General features: G+C 45.4%; 1 protein-coding gene across 1 annotated transcript in view; it reads right to left on the bottom strand.

The window, feature by feature from the left end:
• XYLT1 (xylosyltransferase 1) overlaps positions 1–21,475 on the bottom strand; it is a gene marked incomplete at its 5' end in the record, with an annotated part of 369,697 nt that overhangs the window by 38,584 nt on the left and 309,638 nt on the right. Inside the window, 2 exons of the mRNA XM_023728323.1 lie at positions 233–449; positions 19,893–19,973. Of these exons, the coding sequence (XP_023584091.1) occupies positions 233–449; positions 19,893–19,973 (298 nt within the window). The remainder of the gene's footprint in view (positions 1–232; positions 450–19,892; positions 19,974–21,475) is intronic.

Genomic DNA, 21,475 nt, shown 5'->3' with positions numbered 1-21,475 from the left:
AGGGGCTGCCTTTTCTACCTTGCATACAGGTGCTGTGTGGATTGCTGGTGACAACACTGTGGGTCTACCCCATACCACCTCCGTGCAGACCAGAGGAGGCCGTGCAATGCCAGCAGAGCTCCCCTCTGCCCAGGGCACTGTGCATGTCGGCACAGCAGCGCTCTGCCAAGGCTTCAGCATCTGTTTCGCTCCAAAGGCTACAGCCTACCCCGACCTTTCCTGGGACACTCACCTCGGCAGGAAGCAGGGTGTAGGAGTAGAATTGCTTCATCTTGGTCACCAGATCGTCTGTGGAGAACGTCACATATTCCACAAACTTCCGGTTCAGCAGGAACCAATCGGAGCCGCCATCCACAGCAATGCCCTCTGGGATCCGCCGATCCCCCAGGCGCCACATATGGGCATCACACTCCAGGAAGAGCCGGTCCAGGCCTTGTTTCCGGATAAACCTGCGAGGGACAAAGCAGCCCGTAGCCCAAAGGTCCTCCGAGAGAAGGGCCCCCCACTATTACAGCAATCATACCACTTACTGAATTTGCCATGTGCCAGGTACTGAGCCATGGGCTCACCTGAGCGTCACACCATCCCTATGAGGCAGGTACCCTTATTACCCCCATTTCACATATGGCGAAACTGAAGCACAGAGAGGTTAGGGGACTTAACCAAGACCACACAGTTAGATGGTGATTCTCATCAGCCGCAACTACTTCTTCTCTTGAAAACAAAAAACAAAAAACAAAATCTGTTGCCGTCGAGTCAATTCCAACTTATAGCGACCCTACAGGACAGAGTAGAAGTGCCCCATGGGGTTTCCAAGGAGTAGCTGGTGGATCTGAACTGCCAAACTTTTGGTTAGTGGCTGTAGCTCTTAGCCACTGCACCACCAGGGCTCCATTTCTTCTCTAGAGAACTTTAAAAATAACCATTTGGTGCCATGGATGCCCTGGCAGTTTGCTGAATATACCCATCTCAGAATAATGCTCTTAAATGTGCTTGGCTGCTAACCAAAAAGTCAGCGGTTCGAACCCACCAGCTGCTCCTTGGGAGAAAGATGTACCAGTCTGCTTCTGTAAAAATATACAGCTTTGGAAACCCTATGGGTCAGTTTTACTCTGTCCTATAGGGTCGCTATGAGTTGGAATCATCTTGACGGCAATGGCTTTGGTTTTTGGTTTTTGGAATGCATCCAATAAAAATACAGGACTGCAAAATATTTTTTTAAAAACCACCAAATATATAGTATAGTCAAACACGTGCTTTTTAATGAACACATTAAACAATACGATCTAGTGGCAGGTCTAATCCTTACTGTAATTTGGAAGAAATGGTCAGCATAAATAATATTTAGAGGTATCTGTACTAACTATAAGGAGCCCTAGTGGCACAGTGGTTAAAGCACTTGACTGCCAACCAAAAGATCAGTGGTTCACACCTACCCACCACTCCTTGGGAGAAAGATGTGGCAGTCTGCTTCCACATTTCAGCCTTGGAAACCCTATGGGGCAGTTCTACTCTATCCTATAGGGTTGCTATGAGTCAGAATCAACTCGACGGCAGTGGGTTTGGTTTTTTGGTTTATAATGTGATATGAAAAGATGTGATTTCCACTGGTTGCAAAGTCACAGTTCTACTGTGGTTTGTTGTCTCCACTTAGCTAGATTTCAGCTAGAGGTCAGTGAAAATAAAGATACCATTTTTTTTTTTTACCATCCAATGTCATAGACCCTATGAACCCCAGGTTAATAACTCCTACTCCAGAGTATATAATCATGTCATCAGAATTTCACAAGGCAGGGAGGGCAGAACCGGCATTTCCATTTTGTAGGTGCAGAAACCAAAGCTTTCAGGTCACAGAGGTGGTAAGGTGGGTGTATTGGGAGGGTGGACAGAGCTAGAGTGAGCCTTCTGGCCCAAACTCTCAATTCAAGCACATTTAGCATTCATTCGGCACCTACTATGTGCCAGGCATTGCACTGGCCCCTGGTGGGGGAGCCGAAGAGAAGTAAGGATGATCCTTGCTTCTAAGGACCTGGCTGTCTAGCTGGGAGCTTACTCTAGCGATCTCCTGATCCAGGCAGCTTTCTGGTCCTCCAGCCTGCTGATCCTTACAAACATTCAGCAATCTGGGTTTCTCAAGCCTTTATTAATAACTCACCTTTCTGAACGCTTCTCCCCATTGTCACCACTACAACTTCCCTATTCCAAGTTCCCAATATTATAATTAGGTTTCTGGTCAAGGCTTGTGTACATGCCTGGAATTCTCTTCCCCCACCGCCACCCCATACTGCCCTAATTAACTCCAATTTATCCATTAGATTGCAGTTCCAAAGTCACTCCCTTAGTCCTGATATACAATCATATACCACCATGGTTTCTTCCGTCCTCTCATCACCCTCATCACCATGATGATCAACATCATCATCAACATCACCATCTTCATCATCATCATTGTCAACATCACCATCTTCATCATCATCATTGTCATTATCATCATTACCATCTCGATCCTCATCATCAACATCATGTCATCATTACGGTGGCTAAAACGTACTGAGCATTACCATTCCAAGGGCTCTATGTGGATCACCTATTTTAACTCTCATGAAAACTTGAGACAGTACTTTTATGAATCCAGTTTTATAGATGTGTAAACTCACAGCCTGGCATTACATAACCATGTGATTCTTTGATTGTCTGCGTCTTCTAAGCTCCATGAAAGCGAGTGTTGTATTTGCGTTTGCTCAACACTGTGTGTTTGGTACACAGTTAGTACTTAGTCTCTGCTGAATAAATGGATGAACTCAATGCACCAACAAGCAAATGCATGCCCAGCACACACACACCCAGCCTTGTCTCAGGTTCAGTGAAGGACAGGAAGCTGGATGAACCACAGTCCCTACCTTACAGGAACTCTCAGGAGACATCACATAGGCACAAATAATCATGGTTTAAAGGAGTTTCAAGGAACTTTCAGAAAGATAAGTAACAGAGAAAGGTCAAAAAAGCCAGAGACATCATGGGTTTGGAGGTCAGGATGAGGAAGAAGATGATAGAAGAGATAGAACCTGAGTTGGCAGTGAATGTTGAACGAAGAAGAGGACGTGGACATTCTACACACAGGGAACAGTCTAACCAAAGGTGTGGAGCCAGGGGAGCAGACCAGCATGACTTAAGCAGGAGGTTGCTCTGGGCTGTAGACACAGTTTGTGGTGGTTGTATGTTGTTTTGGCTGCCCAGCATGCATTCCTGACTTTTCTTGGAACCATACCTTGGGTTTACTTGGGACAGCCACTCTTCCCCAACCCTCAGATCACTTGGGTTTGCACCTCACCCCCAGCACCAGCAGTGGGAACAAGACTTAGGCCAAGTCCATCAGGGTACTCCATCTGCCTGGCGGCGGCCATGATTAGTTCAGGAATGGGCAAGCAACTCTAGCTGACATTGATAATGGTCTTGTGTTTTTATGCAACCACTGCAAAGGAGGTCTTTTCTGTGGGATTTTTGGCTAGGAGAATATAAGGCTAGAGCTGTTGTTCACCATCTTGTCACCATGAGTGTGGAGTTGTCAGATAAAGGAAGAAACACAGAAAGAAAAGAAGAGAGAAAGTGATGATGCCAGACTGAGTCTTGATGACTTTGCTTGAAATACTGGATCATGCTGTGCCTGACCTACCCTCAGACTTGTCAGTCATGCGCTTATGACATTTTGAGCTGGGATTCTGTCACTTGCAATCCAAATAGTCTTTGCTAATACATGCCAGAATAATTTCAACTTCACCACTACCATGTTGGGTGGGACTGTTCTTAGGTGCCAGGCATGGGCAGGCAGCCATGACTGTGGCATATAAACGCCACCTCCTCCACCCTCTTTCCATTCTGCATTTAAACTTCTTTGTACCTCTATGGCAGATTCATCACTCTGTCTCCAGATCACAGTTACCAGTCTCCTCCCAGATAGACCCTCCCAGGTAGACCCTATTCTCATTAGAACAGACCCTGTCTCCTCCCTTCTGCCTCCTCTTATAGTCCCTAGAGCAGTGCAAGCACCTACTCAGCAAAGATCTATCTTAATGACCAGAATTCAGGGTGTAGAGGCTGGCAATGGTCCCACCCTGTTGGTCATGCCAAATTCCAGAAAGAACTCCTCCCACTGCATGGAATCCACAGGCATCTGCTGGCAGGGACTGGGTGAAAGCTCATCAATAAACCCATGTCTTTAGCACTTTCTTCTGCCTGAGCAGAAGACCTGCCCCTCCATGTTGGCCACTCATTGAGGAAGATGATGCAGTAAGCTTAACCCTTCACAAAACTGATGACGGTGTAACAAAAAACGGCTATGTCAATACTGGTGGCGAACGAACCTAATTCTGCTCAATGCGTTTTCCACCTGCATTGCAGTGGGCTTTCCAGCAAATCAGCTGCATGGCTTCCGTTAGTGATGGGTCCTCCTTGAGTCTCAGCTTCCTCCTCGGTAACATGACAGAGTGGGACTAGGTCTGCATTGTAAAACAAAACGCCTCTAGGGCTCGAACAGATATTCTACTTGTGTAAAGTGGGAGAGTGGAGTCAGCAGACACGTGGAGAATGCACGTTCGGAAAGGCACTCAAATTCTGTAGCACTTCTGGCTAAATCAAATTTATCCCTAGATTCAACCCAGCCCACAGGCCACCAACTGTATCTCTGAACTGTTGTTGTCAGCTGCCATTAAGGTGGCCCTCAACTCAGGCGACCCGGTGGACAACATCGCCATCCCCGTGAATGGTTGTGGATCAGACCACTGGGATCCAGAGGATTTTCACTAGCTGATCTTCAGGATAGATCACCAGGCCTTTCTTCCTAGGTCCTCTCTAAGGTACTTTTCAGCTGTCACATCCTCTAAGTTACTCTGTTACATCCAACAAGAGGGTGTGGGGTGGACATTACATATGAATATATGGAAGCCCAGGGACAGGAGTCAAGGGCAGAAGCCAATCAGAAGACCTCGGTGTCCCACATCCCTGTGTTCTTCCCTTCATATTTCTATGTAAAAACCCAGAAGCAGCTCATTAGCAAAGCCGTGTTCTCTCTGCGGAGTGACTTAGGGAAGGCTTTTCATTATACCCACACTTCTACCCTGCTGAAATGAAACTGGCCCTAACCGGCCCATTAAAGGAAGCCCCTGAGTTTAGGAAAACAAAATCCTAACTTGCCTCTGGCTGCTGCTAATTATCTAATAGTCCAGTTGGTGCACTTAATCCATGCTTAAAATCTGAAATTTTAAATCATGTGTCTCAAAACTTACATCCTAACCAGACAGACTAACCAGAGAGAGAAGATAAGTACAGGTGAGAGAACTTGCAAGATTTTCCTTTCCACGGACCAGCTTTTTAATTTGGGATAAGAGCATCGTCTTGCAATTTTAATGTGCTGTCCCAAAGCATAATATCCAAATACAATATTTATGCAGTAATCTCTGAAATGAAGTAGTCATGGAGTTGGGAGATTGGCTGCTGTATTTACTGCATTCAAAAACTGATGAGCTGCAAACACATTCTCTAGTTAATTATGAGTAAATACAGACAACCAACTCCCCAGGTGTTAAGAAAGTTCTTGAGGTGAGATTGGTTACGGGGAACTCAGGTCTAGGCTGGGAGAAGGTGGCAGAGACCCAGGGTCTGGGCTTGTTAGGGGTATCTGCCAGGGGAAAGGACTCACTGCTTGGGCGGTTTTTCCAGCCCTGTTCACTATCTGAAAGGTTGGCAGTTTGAACCCATCAGCTGCTCTGAGGAAGAAAGATGTGGCAGTCTGCTTCCATAAAGACTACAGTCTTGGAAACCATATGAGGTAGTTCTACTCTGTCCTCTAGAGTTGCTATGAGTGGGAATTGATTCAACAGTAACAGGTTTGGTTTGGTTTGGTTTTGGTGCACTTTCCCTTGAGGAGGTAAAGGTTGGAAACCAAGGTGAATCAGTAAACACCTGGGTGTGTCTTTTCATAAATGTTGGCTCACCAATAAAGGGTGCACAGCTTTCTCACCTGAGGGTGAACAATGAACCCACCACCCAGAAGGTGACCCATGACGGTCTCCTCCCTGCAGTTTCTTTTCTTGTTGATTTGGTTACCTGAGGCAACTGAGTTGATAGGTGTCACCAGAGCAGAACTGGGTGGATCTGGGTTCTGGAGCTGCCTCTGCCTTCACTGGTTGTGAGATGCGGGCTGGCTTAACCTCTCTGGATGCCAGTGTAATATGAGCCCCGTGACACCTGTCCTGACAACTTGCTAAATCAGCTGCTAGAGTGTGATGGATGATGCTTACCCAAGGGCCTTGCAAAGTGTTCAGTAAGCACTGTTCACCTAAGCAGTGTACCATCTAAATGTCAACTCCTCCTTATACAGGGATGACGTCCCTCCCCCATCCCTGGCATCACTGTCCACCTTTCATAATTTACTTTTCTCCACAGGACATTCCACTTCCTAATTTCATATATGGAGACCATGGTGGTGCAAATTGTTAAGTGTACAACTACCAGCCCGAAAGGTTGTTGGTTCGAACCCACTCGGAAGCACCTTGGAAAAAAGGCCTGGCAATCTGCTTTCAAAAGGTCACAGCCTTGAAAACCCTATGGAGCAGTTCTATTCTGCACACATGGGGTGTCCATGAGTCAGAATCAACTCGATGGTACCTAACAATAACAACAATTTAATATACTAGATATTTATCTTGTTTATTGTCTGTTACTACTCTCACTAAATGTAAGCTACAAGAGGACAGAGATTTTTTTAATCTATTTTGTTCATTGCTGTATGACTAGTGCTTAGAGAACAGTGCCTAGCATACAGTTGGTGCTCAATAAATATTTATTGAGTGAATGAATAAAGTCTGGCAGTCAGGAAGTAATGTTGTTGTTGTTGTTAGGTACCATCGAGTCGGTTCCGAATCATAGTGACCCTATGTACAACAGAACGAAATATTGCCTGGTCCCGCACCATCCTCACAATCATTGCTATGTTTGAGGCCACTGTTGCAGCCACTGTGTCGATCCATCTCCTTGAGGCTCTTCCTCTTTTTCGCTGACCCTCTACTTTACCAAGCATGATGTCCTTCTTCAGGGACTGGTCCCTCCTGATAACATGTCCAAAGACCTCTTTAAAGTGTTAACAAACAAAGATGTCACTTTGAAGACTAAGGTGCTCCTGACCCAAGCCATGGTATTTTCAGTCGCCTCATATGCATGTGAAAGCTGGACAATAAACAAGGAAGACCGAAGAATTGATGCCTTTGAATTGTGGTGTTGGTGAAGAATATTGACTATACCATGGACTGCCAGAAGAACAGGAAGTAATAGCCATTAGTTAATCAGGCATCAGATTCTTGACAAATGAAGGAACTGAACCTCAGACAGGTTTAGTAACGTCCCCAAAGTCACACAGCTGGAAGTCCTGAGCTTCGATCTAGGTATGACTGAATTCAGTGCAAGCTCCTAACTACTCTGCCACTCTCAGTCTGTCCCTCTGAATAAAGGCTCTAAGAACTTTTAACCTGTCGCCATTGAGTCCATTCTGACTCATAGTGACCCTACAGGACAGAGGAGAACTGCCCCATAGGGTTTCCAAGGAGCGGCTGCTGGATTCCAACTGCTGACCTTTTTGGTTAGCAGCTGAGCCTTCTACTGCCTCAAAAAGACGCTTTTCAGAAATGAGAGAGAACCAAGAGTACAGGTTTCATTGTTAGTCTTGGAAGAGGCATTCTGTCAGAACTCACATGGACTTCTGTCTTCTGAACAGGCTACATAAGGTCACACATGGAATTATTTGCATAGAGTCTTACTTCCTGGCCTCTGAGGGATGGGTGGTTGCCTTTCTGAGATTTTTCTTTATTGGCACAATGTGTGGCAAAATCGTGTTGTTGTTAGGTGCAATTGTGTAGGTTCCGACTCATAGCGACCCTACGTACAACAGAATGAAGTGTTGCCTGGTCCTGTGCCATCCTTGTAATTGTTGCTATGTTTGAGCCCACTGTTGCAGCCATTGTGTCAGTCCATCTTGTTGGGGGTCTTCCTCTCTCTTCGCTGATCCTCTACTTTCCCAAGCATGACGTCCTTCTCCACGGACTGGTACCTCCTGATAACATGTCCAAAGTAAGTGAGACGAAGTCTCGCCATCCTTGCTTCTAAGGAGCATTCTTCCAAGGCAGATTCGTTCGTTCTTCTGGCAGTCCATGGTATATTCACTATTCTTCGCCAACACCATAATTCAAATGCATCAATTCTTCTTTGGTCTTCCTTATTCATTGTCCAGCTTTCGCATATCATATGTATGAGGCAATTGAAAATACAAAGTAGTAGTTGACTCTAATTCTATTGGGACATCACAGGGACTACATCTACTCAGCTCAGTGTCAAAGTGAATCAGATGGAAGGTGGGGAGGGGGCCTGATTCTTCCCTCCAGGAGAAGAGGTCCATTAAAAATCATCTGTGGTCTCTGGAAATAGCTCAGAAAAGGGAGACAATGAAGAAGTTTCTCAATTCAGTTAATCTCCTGGCTACAATCTTGGCAGGAATCCTGGTGGTGCGATGGTTAAGCACTTGGCTGCTAACTGAAAGGTTAGTGGTTTGAATCTACCCAGCGGCTCCATGGGAGAAAGACCTGGTGATCTGCTCCCATAAAGATTACAGCCTGAAAAAACCGTATAGGGCAGTTCTGCTCTGTCACATGGAGTCACTATGAATTGAAATAGACTCTATGGCACCCAACAATAACAACAACAACACAATCCTGGCATATTCACTGAGTATGCAATCACTCCAGAACTGTCTTGTCCTACAATTTCTAAATGGAAAACCTCTGCCTTAGATTTTACACGATGCTTGAGCAACAAGAAAGCTTAGCAATCAGCTAGGATATAACTCATTCTACAAATTAAGAAACAACATCAAAAACTAAGCTAAACCCAGAGAAAAAGTCACAGAGCCTGGAAAAACTCTCCCCTTCTCCTGGTGTCCTGTCCAGTGATCTGTCCATTCCATCCAGATTTGTTCTTTGCATAAACGTTTTAGGTAAAAATACAGTCAGGAAATAAAGCCTGAAACCCACAATGCATGAGGTCAGCCAGCTATGTGAGCAGCCTCATGCGTTACAGCGATGTGGGGCTGTGCTCTGGAGCCACGCTACTTGGTCCAAATCCTGGGTCTGCTATTAATCTTGAGCAACCTAATCACAAGATGTGTCAGATTCTCATAGAGAAAATAATACCTGCCTCACAGAGTTGGTGCCAGGGTTTAAATGAGATTATATATTTAGAGGGCTTACCACAGTGCCTAACCAAAAAAACAAACTGTTTCCATCGAGTCGATTCCAACTCATAGTGACGCTACAGGACAGAGTAGAACTGCCCCACAGGGTTTCCAAGGTTGCAATCTTTATGGGAGCAAACTGCCACATCTTTCTCCTATGGAGTGGCCGGTGACTTTGAACCGCCGACCTTTCGGTTAGCACTCAAGCATTTAACCACTCTGCCACCAGGACTCCTTGCACACTGCCTAGCACATAGTAAATGCTCCATAAACGTCCACCTGGATTCATTTTTCTTTCAACAAGCTAGAAACACAATGGATTCTCTCCCCTGGGATCTGCTTGATGGACATGTGCAGGATATCTTCCAGGACTAAGGAGAAACCCTCATGTCCTGTAAGGCAATGATATTTCAGCACCAAGGACAGAAGCCCACAGCCTTCACTGAAGCCCATCTACTGCAACTGTTTTGGTCAAGTAGCACCTATGGGTATGGCGGTGACGAGCACAAGTGTCATGGCTATCCTTCTAATGGTGGTAAAACACCATGAACAGAAAACCCTCCCATCTTTACAAACCGTGAGCACAGAGAGGATTCAGCTCACTTGGTTCAGAATCTGGCAGCTCTACCGGAGCCCTGTGGGCTGTCTCTCTCAGGTCTAGGGTGGGGTGTGCCTCTCCCTGACCTTGGCTGTGGTCAGGGCCATCCTTCTATTCTGCAGTAGCTGGAAGAGCAAGGGGTCTGGGGTCATTCACTCCTTCAGTAGCTCCAGAGAGCACCTTCTATACACCAGGCCCTGGTTTATGTGCTGAGAACTGACTGTGAGTAACATGGACATGATCCCTGCCTTTCTCTCCTCCTAGGGAGAGGGACTAAACCGGAAATGATAATGCTGTTGTTGTGTGCTGTATGGTCAATTCCGACTGAGTGTGACCCTAAAGGACAGAGCAGAACTGTCCCACGGGGTTTCCTAGGCTTTAATCTTTATGGGACCAGATCATCAGGGCTTTTCTCCCATGGAGTCACTGGTAGGTTCCAACAGCTGATCTTTCCTTTAGCAGCTGAGCACTTAAACCAATGTGCCAAGAACGCTCCTGGAAATAATAACAACTACCATTTATTGATCACTTGCTACGAGCACTTACTATGCTTTAGGTCCCTAAGTGGTGCAAACGGTGTGCGCTTGGCTACTAACCTAAAGGTTGGCAGTTGGAACCCACTCAGTGGCACTGCAGAAGAAAGGCCTGGCTATGTGATTCTGTAAAGATTACAGTCAAGCAAACCCTATGGAGCACTTCTACTCTGTAACACACGGGGTTGCCACGAGTCAGAATTGACTGAAGGGCAATGGGTTTTTTGGTTTATGCGCTGGAATAAGCATAATAAGCATAAACTGTGCTTTAGGGCCCTGTTCCACACACTTAGCATATATTTCCCCATTTAATCTTCATCACATCCTATGAAGGTTCATTTTACAAACAAAGGAACAGAGACATAGAGAGGTTAAGTATTTTTCCCAAGCCACACAGTTGGTTAGTGGCAAGAAGGGGATTCAAACCTTGGCAGCTGGGCTCTGGAGTCTACAGTCTCAGCTACAAAGCTATAATACTGCTCTCTTTAATAAATAAGTGGATAGAAATAAATACAAAGCGCTGAAATATATAGTTCCACAATATGATAAGTGCTACAAAGGGAAAAATGATGGCAGAAAAGAAGAGACAGGGACTTAGAGAAAATTGTCAGGGATGGCTTCACTGAGGAGGTGGCATTTAAGCTCAAAGAGAAGGAACCAGTCATTTGAAGAGTTGGGGGAAGAGCTTTATAAGTGAAAGAAATAGCATGGGCAAGGGCCAAGGACATGAAAAGAGGCTGGATGAGTGCTCTAAATGGGAATGCTCAGCTTCACTACCTCACTTCAGAGCAAACAACCCGCAGGAGAGGCAGGTTCTGTCCTGGTTAGTGGAAGCGACATGGTGGGAAGGTCCACAATGACCCCCGTTAGCACACTGGTTAAGAGCCCAGACTCCAGAGGCCGACTGCCTGGGCTCAAGTCTATTACTCCACTTATAAGCTGTAAGCTATTTAATCTTTCTCGTCCTCAGTTTCCCCATCTGGAAAATGGGTGTGATAATGATTGTACTTACATCACGGAGCTGCTCTGCCAAGGTCTGAATCCCATCTTTGCCACAAACCAGCTGTGTGGCCTTGGGAAAACTACTTAACCTGTCTATGTCTCTGTTGCTTCATTTTTAAAATGAATCCTCACAGGGTGTGATGAAGATTAAAGGAGAAAATATATACTAAGTCTGTGGAAAAGAGCTACTATCTGTAAGGTATTTAGAACAGTCCCTGGCACACAGTAAACCCTCCATTTTTTTCCATTACTAGTTGCCATTGAGTCGACTCCAACTCACGGTGACCCCATGTGTGTCACAGTAGAACTGTGCTCCATATGGTTTTCAATGGCTGCTTTTTTGGATGTAGATCACCAGGCCTTTCTTTCCAGGCACCTCAGGTGGACTTGAACTGCCAACCTTTCAGTTAGCAGCCGAGTGCGTTAACCGTTTGTACTGCCTAGGGACTCCAAACCCTCCATGGTTAACTATTATCACTGCCCTATATGAAGAGAGTTGACTTGGGTTTGACATTCAAGGAGGCAAGGAAAAGAAACTCGAGTAGAAATGCAGAGTCATGGGCCCTAATCCTGGGACCTGGAGTCCCTGGGCTTGGTGGCCTATGTTCATCACTTCATGTGAGACCCTAAATCTGACTCAAGGCCCCCAAATCATCCTGCAGCTCTGAGAACTTGCTGAAGGTCTGCTGAAGGCTAATTGGCTTTCCACATTTCACATATTTTAAAAAAACAACGTTTATCCCACTTTGTTCTGATTATAAAAATAATGCATATCCTTCATAGGAGGCTTGGAACATAAAAAGCAGAACAATATAAAGATGAAAATAAAAATCATGCCTCTACCACTCAGAGGTGACACTGCGAACATGTTTTCCCTCTAGTTTTTTTGTCTAACTTGTGCGTGTGTTGTTTGTTTTTTAAAAAGAGAAGTTACCAAGTTGACCTCCAAACACACGCTACGGCCAAGGGAGGATGTGTGTGCGAGCCTATGTGGGTGCCTGCACGATGCTAAGCTTTATTTTGACAGGGTTGCCATAATTGGATTAAATAAATGCAAACAGTGATAAACTCACTGGTTGGGCTTAAAGGGAAATGCAATCTGCTTTCCCCATTGGAGATGAGATATTAATTATCTCCTCACATCAATCATGGTGCTACAAGACAGCTGGGGAGAGAGCCCTCCTCTCGATAAGCTAGTTGGCACCAAAGGACCTCCTGAAAGCAGATTTGCCTGGAGGAGTTTTCTGGCCAGGCTCTCGGCAGAGTTGCCAACTTTTGGTTAAACAGTTGCCTGTTTATACATCAAGGGAGATTTGGGCCTGAAGATTAGTTCAATGTCATAGAGGGGGGCTGCTGAAGCTGCTCAGCTGCCTTTCTGCCCCCCAGTGGGGGTGCTGCCTCTACCCGGAGAGATGCAGGTCTGGGAACAGGAAGAAGCTTGCTTTTGCTGCTTCTCACCTGGGGGATAGAGCCCCTCCTGGCTTCCTACCTGTCCAGCCTTCTTACATTTGAAATGATACTTGATTCTCTAAGAGTTGTTTCCAAAATGTTAATCAATTGTATACCATTTTTCAAGATTTTTTTTCTCATTTCTTCTCCATTATCATCACCATTATTATCACCATCATCACCATCACCATCATCATCACCATCATCATCACCATTATCATCATAATTACCATCACCATTATCATCATCATCATCATCATCATCACCATTATCATCATCACCATCACCATCATCATCATCACCATTATCATCATCATCATCACCATCATCATCATCACCATCACCATCATCATCATCATCACCATCATCATCATCATTACCATCACCATTATCATTATCATCATCATCACCATTATCATCATCATCACCATTATCATCATCATCACCATTATCATCATCATCATCACCATTATCATCATCATCATCATCACCATTATCATCATCATCATCATCACCATCATCATCACCATTATCATCATCATCCTTATCACCACTATCATCATCATCACCATTATCATCATCATCATCACCATTATCATCATCATCATCATCACCATTATCATCACCATCATAATCATCATCACCATCATCATCACCATTACCATTATATCATCATCACCATTATCATCATCATTGTCATTACCATCACCATTATCATCATCATCAGCACCATTATCATCATCATCATCACCATTATCATCATCATCATTACCATCACCATCATCATCACCATTATCATCATCATCACCATTATCATCATCACCATCATCATCATCACCATTATCATCATCATCATCATCATCACCATTATCATCATCATCATTACCATCCCACCATCATTACCATCACCATCATCATCACCATTATCACCATCATTACCATCACCATTATCATCATCATCATCACCATTATCATCATCATCATTACCATCCCACCATCATCACAGCCATCTTCTCCATCATTATCATCACCAGTATTATCACCATCATTATCATTATCATCACCACTATTATCACCAACATTACCATCATCATCACCATCACCATTATTATCACTATTATCACCATTATCACCATCACCATCATCATACTTACCATAACATTTATTGAGCATTTAATATGTACCACTAACTCTTCCAATAGTTTGTTTGTACTAACTCCTTAATCCTTACAACAACTCTATGAAGTTGGTATTGTTATCATCATTCCCACTTTAAAGATGAGAAAACTGAGACACAGGTAATTGATGTAACTTACCCAAGGCCACACAGCTAGTTAGTGTTTAGAGCCAGCATTTGAACCCTGGAAGCCTTGCCCCAGAGCCTGGCTTCTCAACTGCTATGCTATGTGCTTCATGTGGCATCTATACAAGTTTCCTTAATACTTTACTAATTTTAAATACACTAAGCTTTTAAACTTAGCCTGTTCTAAGCATAATATTCATGAAATCATGGGTTAGATGGGTTCAATTTTTGTTCATAAAGGATAAGATCAATGCCTAATTTTTCACAATATGTCCATTTATGAACTATCTAAAAAATCTCACACATCACTTGTGGATCAGGAACACGTTTTGAAAAATGCTGGCTTTAGAAAGAAGGAGAAGGATCTGATTTCCCTCCCTAGCTTATTTAAAAAACAATTCTGCTTAAAGTCAGCAGGATTTTGCTCTTTCATCTATGCACCTCAGGCACTTAAAACTACGGATGCAGTGACTAAACAGAGGTGATAAATGAACGCAGGCCTTAAGGTCACACAGAACCAGGTCCCATCCTAGCTCTGCCGTTCACTAGCCAAGCATCCTTGAGCAAGCTGCAGCAGCTTTCCAAGCTTCAGTTGTACTCATCAATAAAATGGGATATTACCTGTCAAATGAGACTGGAATGAGATACTTGGAAGTGCTTGGCTTGGTGCCTGCCGTGGTAACTGAGGACATCCAATCTCTTGCAGCCCCATCACCACATTCCAGATTTTATAAAGATGAGGAAATGGAGGCATGGAGAGTGAAGCCATTTGCCTGAAGTCCCCTGACTAGCATGGGGCAGAGCTGGCATTTCAACATGGTGGCCAGAGCCCAGAGCTCCTGCTCTTGACACTGCACCCCACTGTGTCCCAGGGCTAAGCATCAGGAGCGCTGACCTCAGTGGAGAAACGAGGTCAACCAGGACAGGAACAGTCCCAGAGGAAACCATATTCTGGCGGAGGGAATGGATTTTTCCTTTCCATCTCCCTGTAAGGGGCCTGTCCCCAGGAACGTACTGGGATTCGTGCAGATGGCAGGGATGTGGAAAACTCTGATGCTCCCGGAGCAGAAGCAGGAGCTACTGGGGATGCTTCCAATGACCTGCTTGTTCAGGCTGCCTGGGAGTAAACATCGAGGCACCTGCCTCTGGCAGCCCTGTCATGGCTATGTGGGAAAACGGTAAGTGTGCTACATGTCTTTCACCACATCGAGTTCCTTTATTTTTTTTGGAGGAAAGCAAGGAGAAACAGTGAACACAACACTCCCCTTCACTTAATTATAGGAACAGTCAGGACCCATTTGGCAGCTATTAAAAGCTAACTTTGCCTTTATGCCATCTCTTCACAGGGGGCACTGAAGTCCGTATTGGCAGCTAAAGGCAGGAGGTGGGGACAGAAGGTCAACACTGCTATTAGGAGCCACATGGAATTAAACACAGAGGCGCCCTGTGGCCTATTTTTATCTCACTGCTTGCTTTTACCTCTTCCCGCTTCTCCATCTTTCAAGCTCTCTGCCTCCGTCAGCCCCTCTTTTGCACAGCTGGTCCAGAAGCACGAAGCATCAGAATGGGAAGGGACTTTGGAGACCAACTTGTTCAACCCCCTTGCTTACCAAAAGGAGAGAACAAAGCCCAGAGAAGCGGAGAGGCTGCCTCAAAGCTGCCTAGCATGTTGGAAGGAAGCAGGACTAGAACACAGGGAGGCGTCATTGTGCGGTGATTACGAGCTTGGGCTCACCTGGGTTTGAGTCTGTGCCTTGCCCTAGCTGTGTGAGCTCAGGCAAGTTACTTCACCTCCCTGCTTCCTTACAAAAATGAAGCTAACAAGTAGCCAAGGGTCACCAACTAGAGCCAGAAAATTATACCAAAACAAAGGAAAGATAGACCTAATAAAGTCTGGGCTTCATGATATCATTTGAGCTGCCTGATTCAGCCATACCTGAAGTTAGATACAACATTTTATTACATGATACAATAACTTCCTTTACCTCTTAAGCTAGTTTGAGCTGGGTTTCTGTCATCTTCCACCAACAGAATCTTTTCTAACATATCAGCAGTGAGGGAACCAGAGCTAAGCTGTGCCCATCTCTGCACAGCTGGGGGAGAGGGTGGAAGAGGGGCCCCGGCTAGGACTGTCCATGCGGCCGGCATGCCCTCCTCTAATAAAGAGTAGAGAATGGCAGGTTGGCGCATTTTACTACTGTCATGGATTGAACTGTGTCCCCCCAAAATATGTCAACTTGGCTAGGTCATGATTCCCAGTATTGTATGATTGTCTACCATTTTGTCTTCTGATGTGATTTCCCTGTGTGTTGGAAATCCTATCACTATGATTTAATGAGATGGATTAACGGCAGTTGTACCGATGAGATCTACAAATAAGATAGTGTCTTTAGCCAATCTCTTTTGAGACATAAAAAAGAAGCGAGCAGAGAGACAGGGGGACCTCATACCACCAAGAAAGTAGCACCAGAAGCAGAGAGCGTCCTTTGGACCCAGGGTCCCTGTGCGAAGAAGCTCCTAGTCCAGGGGAAGACTGATCACAAGGACCTTCCTCCACGGCCAACAGAGAAAGCCTTCCCCTGGAGCTGAGCTGATGTTCTGAGTTTGGACTTCTAGTCTACTAGACTGTGAGAGAATAAAGCCATCCGCTTGTGGTATTTCTGTCAGAGCAGTACTAGATGACTAAGACAACTACTAAATTAACACTAAATTACTGCCCTTAATTGATCTAAATGAGAGAATCCCAGCTGAGGACTCATGCCTGAGTGTTGGAACTTGTGAGCTATTCTGTCCATGGAACCTGGGTTTTAGGGTTTTAGAAGGAAGTGCAGCAATATCCATGGAATCTCGCCTTTATCCTGTCCCATGCCATTTGGGTATTACCTGTCAACTACTGATACACATCAATGAGACAGGATACACTCAACACCCAGAGGCACAGCTCTGGCCCATCCACCATCTGCTTCTTTCTGCTGTCAGCAACATTTTAGTCTTACGCTTATCATCACAAGCACATCATCATCATCATCAAGCGTTTACCATATGCCAAACGCTTTATATGCAGTATCTTACATAATCCTCTCAACAACCCTATGAGTGTAGGTCCATTAATATGTCCACTGAACAGGTAAGGGGACAGGCTCAGAGAATCGAATAACTTGTACAACGCAACACAGCCAGGGCATAGTCGATCAGAATTCTAACCCAGCAGCATAACCTCAAGGCCCACGCTTTTATGCTCTGTGCTATTCCCAGTTGCTAGCACCAAAACAAACAAACAAACAAAAAAAAGCCCATTGCTGTTGTGTAGATTCCGACTCATAGCCACCCTATAGGACAGAGTAGAACTCTCCCATAGGGTTTCCAAGGAGCAGCTGTTGGATTCGAACCGCCAACCTTTTAGTTAGCAGCTGACTGCTTAACCACTGCACCACCAGGGCTCCAGCTGCTAGCACACTGCTTGGCAAGAGGTGAGCAGTGAGTAAACACTGACTAGGCTGAAATAATAATACCAGTAATGCCATTAATTCAGACACAAATCTATCCATTTAGAATCAACTCCTCTCCCGGGATGCAACTTTGTTTGCACCAAACATGTATTACAAGGTTACCTAGAGGGGAAGAAAGGTCTTCATTTTCAACCTTCAAGTGGTCAACACCAGCATCTGGGCCCGTTCAGATAACTAACCACCTCCATGGAATCCTGACCAACCCCACCTCACTCCCTTGGGCTTTGGGGCCAGAAAGACCTGGGTTCAAGTTCAAGCACTTAACAGCTGTGTGACCCTGGGAAAATCATTTAGGCTCCCAAAGCCCCCTTTTCATCTTCTGACAAATGGGAATGATAATTCTTACTTTTGCATTGAGCGGCTGTGAGGGTGGGATTGGAGCCTGTAGGAAAAGTGCCCAGCAGAGCAGGGACACAACACGCAATTGCTACAATTCTTTCTTATTGACCCAGGCTTTGCTGCCCTTGGTGGTCTAAACACCCGATTCTAATCTTTACTAATTTACAGATCTGGGGCTGTTCTTAAATGTAAAGAATTTAGGCTGTGGATGGGACATAAAAAAATCCATAAATAGTATGTTGAATGCAAATCAGAATTAAGATTTAGGAAAATGATACAACAGAAGGATTCGGGGGTTACTTCTTGAAAGCTTGGGAAATGAAGCTCACCACTTGCTTCTGTCGCTCGCCTGCTGTGGACAGCTGGGTAAACTAAGTCACAGAGCCAGCCAAAATGACATCTCCACCAGCAGTGGCAGAGAGGGTATAAAGCAGAGATTGCAAATTGAATGCTGACAGGGGTCAGGCAAGGAAGGGGGTCAGCTGGAGAATACCAGCTTGGTTCAAGATCCAGATGATAGTTGCCAGGAGAACACTCCAGCATGGAGTTCATGGACCTTCTGATTTGTCAAGACTAGCTGGAAACCTGGGTTTTCACGGGAAATATTGCTAATTTTAAAAGGGGCTATTCATTTTCAAATGCAGCACCTGAATAAAAAAAAGAAAAAAATCCCAAAACATGATGGCCAAACAAAATTAAGATAAAATTATTCTACAAGCTGCCAGGTTATGTATGCTCTGCGCCCATAGACAGCAGGAGGCCCCAGGACATCAGAGCCATCTTGGGCTGGTTTTAGTGGTGTTTATGTCTGATGGAGGTCCCTGGGTGGCACCAACGGTTTGCTCTCGGCCACTAACCAAAAGGTTGACGGTTTGAATCCGCTCAGAGGCACCATGGAAGAAAGGCATGGCATTTTTTTGTGTAAGAGGCCAGCCAAGAAAACCCTTTGGAGCACAGTTCTGCTCTGGAGCACATGGGGTTGCCATGAGTGGGAATCGACTCAAGGGCAGTGGGTTTTTTCTCTTTTGGTTGGTATGTCAGATGGCAATGAGGAGCCCTGGTGGTGCAATGTTTAAGTGCTCAGCTGCTAACTGTGAAAGGTCAGCGGTTCGAACCCTCCAGCCACTCCTCGAGAGAAAGATCTGGCATTCTTCTCCCATAAAGATTACATCCTTGGAAACACTATGGGGCAGTTCTACTCTGTCCTACCGTGTTGCTATGAGTCGGAATCGACTTGCTGGCAAAGGATTTTGTCAGATGGCAAAGTAACTGCGTTATCTCTCCTACAGGGGGCACTCAAGACTTTATCCCTTCCAGGCCCCTGCTGACGTCAGGCAGAAGCATGAGGCAGTGGAGTACACTGGGCTGGAGTCAGGGTACCTAGGTTTAGATCCATGCTGGTATGAAATTCCTTTTCCACCAAAAAGTAAATTCCATTAGAGTCTGAACTTTAACTTGTTCATCGCCAAAACGGTGCCTGGCACACAGGCAGCACTCAGTAAACAGATGCTGAATGAATGAATGATTTGCGGACATCACTTCAACTGTGGGCCTCGGTCTTCCCATCAATAAAATGGGGATTAACAGTGCCCTCCTGATTTACCTTGAAGGGTTGCCATAATGAGGTAATAGAAACTAGATTGCTTGGGAAGAAAGTATCAAGGGCTATGGCATTATGTGAACCGTTTACTCTTCTCTCTCTCCTCGGCTGACAGGAAGGACTACTTCAGGTCCTACAAGAAAATGGCCGAGGCCTGCCCAAGCCATGCCTTGCTCTAGCCTCAACTCTTCTCTGGCTGCACCAAACCAGCCTAGAAGGAAGCTCCAGATTATCACTCGGATATTCATTTCCATTCTCCACAGGGGTAGGGAGACCATGTGGTACCTTGCATTGTCCCGGCCGTGTGACTTCAGGAAATTCATATCTCGGTATCGGGAGAGAAACGCCACCAGCTGGTCATTCGTCCTGTGGAAACAAATGCAGAGAAAAATCAGGGTCTTCTAGAGACCTTGGGGACTTTTGAGTCTTGGCTCCCTCTGTTGTCACAGACACCAGGCCCCTTTCTTTCACAAAGAGGGAGGCCTGCGACTCTGCTGGAGTCTCCTTCCCTGACCACCATCCCACAGGCTGGGCAAGGTGTCCTCTTGCACGGTCACCATCACCAGGCCTACCACACTGCATTAAAATGGGCTTTGCGTGTTTGTCTCCTATGAACTGCACTAGGACACGCACGGTATCTTATTTGTTCTGGAATATCCAGTGCCCAGCACTGGGCTTGGCAAAAACCAAGTAATCAGTGTGCAGACCAACGCCCAATACACAGCAACCTCAGGGCCTTTGCACTTGCTGTGCCTGGGACATTATGTGCTGTACCTTCCCAGTGCTGGTCTGCTCAGGTCATCTGGGCCTCCTTTAAAAAGTCACTTCTTCAGATCTTTTCTGTCCATCCAACCTAACATAGCATCCCCCATCTTTGTCACACTGCCATTTACTTCACTATCTCATCACTATTAGAGTGCACGGAACTTGCCTACATTAGAACATAAGCTCTGTGAGGACAGGAACCCACTTGGACTTGTTCATCACTGTCACATAGCAGGAGCTACACGAGTATGTGTTGAACGTTGTTGAATGAATCAATGAATGAATCAAAGTGAGTCTGAATGGTTTCCTTCAAATCTATTCTGAGGAAGGAATGAATCAACAAATGAACGTATACCAAGTACTCGGTAACCACTGGGCTATTGATGGAGACAGCTTTAAAAAAGATGAAGTGCAATACAAATGGACGACCTGGCTCCTAGCATTGTTATCCCAAATTTATCACCATCAATCTCGGCACTAGCAGTGTAGTCACAGCTAATCAGCTTGAGCATACAGCTGTGACAGTATTGTAAAAGGCAGTCACACGGGTCTCCATCTGCCAGCAACGTAGTTGACTCTTCGCTGAATAAACCCAAACAGGTAAGCACTGCTGATGTGACAGCTCCTTTATCACCAGATTTCTCTGCTCAGGCATTTTTACTTTAGAGGGAAAGGGTTAAGCACTATCCAGATTGGGAGAAGCTGTGAAGGCAGGGGAAAGGGTTAAGCACTATCCAGATTGGGAGAAGCTGTGAAGGCAGTGGAAAGGAAGAACGCTTCTCTGGGAAGATAAAGGCGTCCAGGCATTTGGGAGTCAGGATGGTGCCTTAGAAAGGGATGCGTGGGCTTTACCGGCAGAATGATGTGGATACAGGTCCCAGCTCCACTTTTAACTCAGCTGTGTCCAAAAAACCCAAACCAAACTGGTTGCTGTTGAGTCAATTCAGACTCACAGTGACCTCATGTGTGTTAGAGCTGAGCTGTGCTCCATAGGGTTTTCAAGGCTGTAACCTTTCGGAGGAGCCCTGGTGGCGCAGTGCTTAAGGGTTCGGCTGCTAACCAAAAGGTCGGCAGTTCGAGTCCACCAGCCGCTCCTTGGAAAC

This window comes from Trichechus manatus, unplaced genomic scaffold (genome assembly GCF_000243295.1).
Source record: "Trichechus manatus latirostris isolate Lorelei unplaced genomic scaffold, TriManLat1.0 scaffold00024, whole genome shotgun sequence".
Classification (NCBI taxonomy): Eukaryota; Metazoa; Chordata; class Mammalia; order Sirenia; family Trichechidae; genus Trichechus; species Trichechus manatus.
This window is presented reverse-complemented; position numbering and strand designations above follow the sequence as displayed.